The sequence below is a fragment of the Anastrepha ludens genome, chromosome 2, assembly GCF_028408465.1.
Source record: "Anastrepha ludens isolate Willacy chromosome 2, idAnaLude1.1, whole genome shotgun sequence".
Lineage (NCBI taxonomy): Eukaryota > Metazoa > Arthropoda > Insecta > Diptera > Tephritidae > Anastrepha > Anastrepha ludens.
The window spans coordinates 75,583,411-75,591,397 of NC_071498.1; the positions used below are offsets into that span (position 1 = coordinate 75,583,411).

At 35.5% G+C, this 7,987-nt stretch overlaps 1 protein-coding gene across 1 annotated transcript; it reads right to left on the reverse strand.

Annotated features, from left to right (window-relative positions):
• Positions 1-5,934: 5,934 nt before the first annotated feature.
• Positions 5,935-7,053, reverse strand: LOC128871878 (coiled-coil domain-containing protein lobo-like). The gene is made up of 2 exons (XM_054114012.1): positions 6,404-7,053; positions 5,935-6,338 (listed from the first exon to the last, which is right to left on the reverse strand). The coding sequence occupies exons 1-2, from the start codon at positions 6,830-6,832 to the stop codon at positions 6,108-6,110; spliced, it is 660 nt and encodes a 219-aa protein (XP_053969987.1). The 5' UTR covers positions 6,833-7,053; the 3' UTR covers positions 5,935-6,107.
• Positions 7,054-7,987: the final 934 nt, after the last annotated feature.

The following is a 7,987-nucleotide window of genomic DNA, read 5'->3' on the forward strand; positions in this document are numbered from 1 at the left end:
GTATTAAAATAGCCTATAAATTTTTTGATGTTTTGAGAAAATGAATTTCAAACTTTTTGTTGAAAGTAGCTCTCACTCAAATCTCGTTATGTCTGTAAATATTTATTATTTTTTGACTGACGTTTTGACCCACTTTGTGGAACTAGAATTTGACAAAATGTTGACCACATATAAAATCGACGATGGAGAATCCAAAAATTCAATAAAAAAATAATAGCCTATGAGCACATAGGCTATTGTTATACTAAGGGGACGATATATAAAAGCAAGTCATGTTAGTTACACTATTTATAACTCGAAAACGGCTGAACCGATTTGGTTGAAAATTGGTGGAGAGGTAGCTTAGAACCAGGAAACGGGCATAGGATACTTTTTATCCCATTCGAACGCTTTTCCGTGAAGTCACTATAAAATGTGGTATAACAAAAACGCACCTGATATGGAATAACAAAATGACAGCTAAACGTAATTTTGTCTATGGTTAAGTAGAAAATTTGATAATATAAATTTTTTCAGAAATATATAATCACAGTAATTTGTATTCCCTTTGAATCATCATTATCAATGCCGCGACCAAGACGATCGAATCTTTCCCAACAAAGCCGTAATGCAAGAAGGATACGAAACATTGCGAATGAAACAACTGAAGAAGCACAAAGAATTTGCCCGTGAAGAGCGCCGCGTTAGTATGGCACGACTTTGTACTTCTCAATCACAAGAGCAAAACAAGGCAGCCCGTGAAACGGCTCGGTTGGCAATGCGAAATCGGCGAGCGAATAACAGAGATCAGCAAGTATATCATTTTCGACGCACAAGAAGAGAATTATCAAGTGCTGATTTGAATCGAGCAGTGTTTCGATATGATTTCAACACTGATTACTGCTTGCATCCTAGCGTTTGCATTGGGCCAATTAACGTTGTTTGCGATTATTGTGACGTATTGAAATTTTCCGGAGAAACGCCCGGATTGTGGTGCCTTGGTGCAAGAGTGAAATTGCCATTATTGACTTTTTTGGAGGCACAATGATTTTACTGTCTGGCGACTTCCGCCAAACACTGCCAGTAATTCCAAGGTCAAGAGCTGCTGACGAAATAAACGCTCGCCTCAAATCATCGAATCTATGGCGCTATGTAAAGAAACTTCAGCTGACAACAAACATGAGAGTTGCATTACTTAATGATACATCTACTGAAGATTTCTCTGAGCATTTACTGACTATCGGTAATGGTCGAGTACGAGTATCTGTCGACGAATTGAGCGGATTGATTTCATTTCCTCAGAATTTCTGTAACTTTGTCTTATCGAAAGACGAACTTATCAATAAAGTATTCCCAAACATCATTAATAACTAAAAAAATAATGAATGGTTGAGTGGACGAGCAATTTTAGCGGCTAAGAATAAAGATGTAGATGACCTGAACTGCATAATTCAAAATGATATCATTGGAACAATGCATTCATTCAAATCCATTGACTGTGTAACAAATGAAGATGAAGCCACTATCTAATAGAATTTTTAAACTCCTTGGATGTGCCTGGCTTACCACCGCACAATTTACGCCTAAAAGTTGGCTCCGTAGTAACATGCTTCGAAACATAAGCCCACCAAAACTTTGCAACGGTACGCGTTTGGTGGTAAATATATTGATGAACAATGTGATTTACGCAACGATACTCAAAGGAAAATTCGAAGGTGAAGAAGTTCTCATTCCGAGGACCCCGATGATCCCTACCGATCTTCCGTTTGAGTTTAAAAGACTTCAATTTCCGATCCCTCTTGCATTCGCCATGACCATTAACAAATCACAAGGCCAATCCTTGAAAGTTTGTGGTCTGAATCTAGAAAATCGATGTTTCTCACATGGTCAATTATATGTGGCAATCCACGGGTCGGAAAACCATCTGCGTAGGTTTGTTCTTGCACCTGATGATAAAACAAAAAATTTCGTGTATCACAAGGTGCTTAACTGAAGAGTGCAATCTATTAAAGCTTCATTGAAATACTTGACTAATAAAAAAATTAACTTAATAAAATCAAAAATCTGCTTTTTGATTGCCTCTAGGGCGGAACAAAGTTCGCCGGGTCAGCTAGTATATATTATAAGTGATAATAACCCGGTGAGAGATCGGAATTGGATTTTGGTTGGGTACTATCTGGATTTTCCATTTATTCGCTCGATTCTAGAATAGACAGCGGCCAGTCCCTAGTTCTACGATTAATGTCTACTTTAGAAAGGTATTTACGAAGAACATCCTACTTTGGTCAAATATTTCAAGACCCTATTTAAAAAATTCATCTCAGGAAGTATCTATCTAGTGCCAGTGAAACGCAACCGAGATAAAGTTTGCCTGACTTGAAACTGGCTGTAGATTGGATTAGCACAAAAAAGATATCCAGCTTTTGGTAAGTGAGTAAAAAATAGCAGGTAAAGTTCACGATATTTTATTTTATCTTTTTTGTTTCAACATAACATAATACATCGAGCAAACTTCGTCGCTACTATTTAAAAAAATGCAAAACTCTTAATGTTAACTTTTGTGAAAAATGTAACACTTGTTTGTTTTTGTAGAACTTGAGTTCTATTGAATTTCTCGAAAACAAGTGTGTAAAATATCTTGAAACTCTTGAAAAACTGTTTCTATGTTTAACATCGGTGGCATTGGCTGAAGTTGGTTGAAATATCTAAGCTACTTTTTTCTACAGTACATTTTTCATTAACATATTCAAATCAGAAAGTGAACGTAAGTATCATTTCGATTTTCTGTTGGGATTTTTTAAACAATTATCTTTTTCAGCTATTATGGACATAAGAAATTATTTCGGCGGAAAACGTCCCCGTTTAGAAGAGACTTCCGACGTGCCGACGTCCAAAAATACTATATGTAGATGCTCAGGCTAGCTCGCAATCTGAATCTCCAACAACATTAACAATATCAATAAATGAGATAAAAGATTTACCTAAAAAGGGAGAACCTATCAAGCAAATAGTTTTGACGCAGTACCCTTAATGTAATAATCATTCTTTTCTATCATCATATAATTCAAGAAGGACTTCAACTTGCAAATAAATTAGGACACCATTTCATCACAAATGATCCCAATGTCGAAACAGCTCCAACGGAATTCTTGTATGGCTCGTTACAAAGAATTATACAAAGAGGTAGCAAGAATTTGCGAACAACGACTCATAACAGAGTTCATTGTTAAAAATGTAGATGCTGAACGATCAAGAGAAAGTCCAGTTCAAAATTATTCCAGCGATGGTAGTGATTGCATATGCGTTCGAAGCAAGCGAATGCGAGTAACTGATGACCAACTGACCAACCAACCGGATGATGACAGCAATTAAATTTTTTTCCTGTATTTATGATTATCACTTATTTTTTTTTTTATTTTTTTACCTTAAAAATTTAATAACCTATTCTTTTCGTTAACAGCATAGCTATTAAACATAATTATTTTTAGTTTCATGCAATGGCATGGCGAGTGAAATCGTGTTTTTTTAAGTGCTTAAAAAAGTGATCATAGGTGTGGAAAACAGCCCACTGTACTGCTAAAAGTGCATACGTACGTCCCCAAACGCTAAAGCAGGGACAAGTGAAAAGCTCGACAAGTTAACCTGATCACAATAAGCTAAATATTTAGAAAACCTAAGGCTTTTAACTTTAATAACTGGTGGTTCAAAATAAGAAAACTACACAAACAAAAGTGCAAAGTGTTGCTGAGACTGAGAGCATTGTGTTTTGTTTTCACGTTACCCTCAGTGCAACTATTGGGTGTCTTCACTGTTCTCTTCTGCCAAAATACCGTGAAAATAGAGCGCTGCCACATTTCCTAAAGTACAACAGTGTTTGCACTATTATCCAATAGATGGCGCTCAACACATCACCTGCTGGAGCTGAAAAATATTACGATATGAACGAATTACTAATAAAATTTAAAGAAATGGAAAATTTATGTTTATCCCTAAAAGAAGAAAATTTTCAACTAAAAAATTAATTAACTAGCATAAAAATGAAAATGAAAAGTAGTGACATAACTGCTGATAAGCAACAAAATGAATTTTACACAGATGAAGAGGAGTTAGAAAAAGAAACTGCTTGGTTAGTCAATAGAACCAAAAAAGCCAACAAGAAAAGAAAAATTGAATCGTCTCCATAACTTGTTGTTACCGATCGGATCAAAAATAACAAAAAACACGAACTGAAACCTCCCCCAATTATACTCTCTGGCACGGAGTTATGTCAGCAAAATATCCAAACATTGCTTAAAGACAGTGCAAAAGAAAAGTATTCCCTACGGCTAATTGGCAAAGACCCAATAAAAGTAAATGTGTACGATAGCACAGACTATAGATCAATTATAAGCAAACTCGCGCAGTCCAAACCATACGCGCAATAGCCAAAAACCTGCATCACACATGCCAACCAGAAGAAATTGTTGAAGATCTTCAAAGGCAAGGCCTGAAAGCTATAAGCGCATTCAAAAAATTGAAATGGAAGACTAAGCAACCGTGAAATATGTTCACTCTGTGCTTCGATTCCGCAGAAGGCATAAAAAAGATTTACGAAATAAATATAATAACACTCTTTGTGACAGCGCTATACTATACATAGATTATAACAAAATATCTATATATAAACAAATTATAGCGCTGCGTGGTACACCTCTTCATTCGGTGGGTGTGGGAGCAATTCGAAGTTCAATTCATGTAGTTTTGTCATTGCTCAGAATCTTCAACACATTCTTGTTTTTGATCAACAGTGGGCAAACGCTACACCAAGTTACTTTGAAGAAAACTGCCTCATAGTCAAATGTTCATGCAATATAAAACCAATACGTTCTTTTGATATCTTTACTATGTCAGTTAACTCACTGAACTTAAGTTTTCGTTTAAACGATTTTGTGAATTTTTTGGATGATTTCTGGTATTACCGCCTCATTTGAACGTCCACTGCGTTGTGCATCATCTGTGTCTCTACGACCACGTTTGAAGTCAGCAATTTATCGTTTTATTATTGTTTCTGATAAAGCGGAGTCCCCATAACTCTGTTCAAGCCATTGCTTCGCTTGAACGGTATTTTTTCCCATCAAGAAATAGGTAAAATTAAAACATGAAATTCTTTTTTATGCATTGTTTTGAAAATAACAAAAGGAGCGTTATTCTTAGCACAATAACTTACGAACTAATATTATATCATGAAATTCTAACAGCTGCCTTTTTAAGGTTAGTACTAACTGAGACTGAGGTGAATGCAATTAATTAATTAGATGGCACTAGCTATGTGCTAGGTCGGTACTTTTCAGCCCATGTGTTATATAATAGGGATATTAATCAGGTAGAATAGTTTGCTAGTCTCCATGAGGACTCGATCGAATACTTTGCCGGCTTGAAGATAAGAAACCTGGTATTGGTGGAACATGTTTTTAATGAGCCTACCCTCATGGGCAAATGAAGTGTCCAGAGCATGTAAATGCCAGCAGGGACATTTAGAAGCTTAGAAAATATTAAAAAGCCTTCTAGCAAACCTTTAAGAATTTTATGATAAGTAAAATAGATCAACTAATATACATGATTGTTGAAAAAATCAAAATCATTCCCTTGCAGGTTGAGGTGTAAATGGACGCGGGCGTGAAACATCCTCAGCATCTTCTCGGACATCTTAAAAACTGTTAAACAACCAAAGACAGTTTTCCCCCACACACTCTTTTCAAAAAAAATTATTTTCAGGTATGGGCTTTCCAAGTTTTATATGAACATTTTATATTAATAATGCGAACGAAGGCTACTCTGAACATACGAATCATTTTATTGATTCAATAAATTATAAGTTTCAGGTATGGGCTGTCCACATTTTATAGTATGTGAACATTTAATATTTTTCTTTGGAAACAAAAACGAAAGTCTAATGCGAACTAAGGCTACTCTGAACATACGAATTATTTTATTGAAGTGAGATGCACTGGTAATGGTATATTCCTCGTAGGCATGGCACATTGACACTTAATAAATAATTAATAATCTAAACACCTTCGAAGTCATTGTTCATACTCGAATGTACAAGTAAATGTACATACCATCGTAACATAAAGACGTGAATTGCGTTAGATGAACTCGTACTTTGCCATTCTTAGGTCATGACGAACTATTCCGGCATGCAGGTTTCTTGAGGTAGTTATCAATTCAATAATAATACTATTACTTACGAATTTCGTTACGTCCTCAAGTGGTTCATATACAATAAAGTCAGCAACGAAACGAGCACATTCCTCTTCACTACCGATTAATGGAATATGAATAAATGCAGTTGGTCGTATAGTAGTGCAAACCAGTTTCTGCAATTATATTACAAGATATGTGTACATGTATGTATATGTATATGCGTATGTATTATGATTACCTGAACGTTGCATTCATTTGGTAAGGCTAACACTAATGGCCTTCGTTTTGGATAAAATGTGGCGAATTGCTTTCTAAAATTCTCAGCATATAACAGCAAAAGTCGTTCCTTAGGAGACAATGTGTAATAGCTTGGCGGATAACATTGAGGTGAATTAGCGAACTCTGCGGCGGTTTCAGGGAAGGACAGATCTATGCGCCCTACATTAAACGCAGGCTCAATATCAGACCAGTCTTCATCTCCCTCGTCTTCTTCTTCGATCATTTCTTCCTCTTCTAACAACATATCCTCTAACAGTTCCTGTTCAGCTATAGCTTCTGCAATGTGTCTCTTCTCTATTTCTTTTAATTTCGCCTCATGCTTTTTTGGGTCTATACGAACAATATCATCCTTTTTGTTTCCAACGTTTCCCTTTTTTTTCGGCGGCATGGTTACGATTAATAACAAACAGACTAACAATAAAAATATACGTTAGCAACTAACGACAATAACTCAAATAATGAATGCGTCATTTATCCGATTTTTGAACTGTCAATACTAATAAATTGATATGTATATTGAAACATAGCTAGCTTTTATTGAATACAGTATAAATTGAAGGTAATATTGAATATGTTAACTGCAATTTGAAACCAGTTGAAAAGCATGTTAAGGTGCACACAATATGGGATATGTTAAACAAGTTTAGTACAGTGCGATTTACATTTTGGCGCGTTCAATCAATATAACCTCAAATTATTAGCTCTATACATAACATAACAACAAATAGAATTTAGGTACTAGCGTAGCGCCACCTGCTGGCGGGTAGCAGAACGAATTTGTATACGAGTAGTTACAGAGGTTAAAGGTGTAACGTATCAAAGGCATTGCCACCTAGTAGTAGTTACTAAATAATAATTATTTTATAATTGTTAATACTTTCAAGTTGACAAAATGCAACGAACTCCTACTTCAAGTAATGCGCCTAAGAGAAGAGTTACCGAATTATCTCCGGATCTTTCACTGCAAGATGTAATGGTAGCCATACGTGGAATTGAAACCAACCTTAATAAGCAATTCGAGCGATTAGCTTCTAAACAAGGCATAAGAGATTTAAAAAAGTCAATGGGATTGGAAATTGAAAAGCTAAAGGCTGAAAACGAATCCCTTAAACTAGAAATACAAAAATTAAAAAAAGACAGGGATTTGGAACCAAAAAGAAATACTACGCCTTGTTGGCCAAAGTAAGCGAAATAGGTTATTTTTTAAAGGCGTTACAAAAGATGAAAAACCAACACTAGCTGTTCAAAAATTATGCGAAGATAAGCCTAGTCTGCATCACATTAAAATAAGAGAGGCACGTTTATTATACGATAAAGATAATAAGTGAAATATAATAGCAGAGTTTGAAACTGTGGAAATGGCAGGAGATATCCTCAAAAACGCTAGAATGTTGCGAGGTTCGGATATATATATTGAAAAGGGCCTTAGCTCTGAAAGGCAACAAAATAGAAAAGTGCTATTGCAGTTAAAACAAAAGCTCTTAGCCTTAAGTAGAACACATAAGATATTCGTAAGGAATGATAGCATTGACGGCAAATGGAT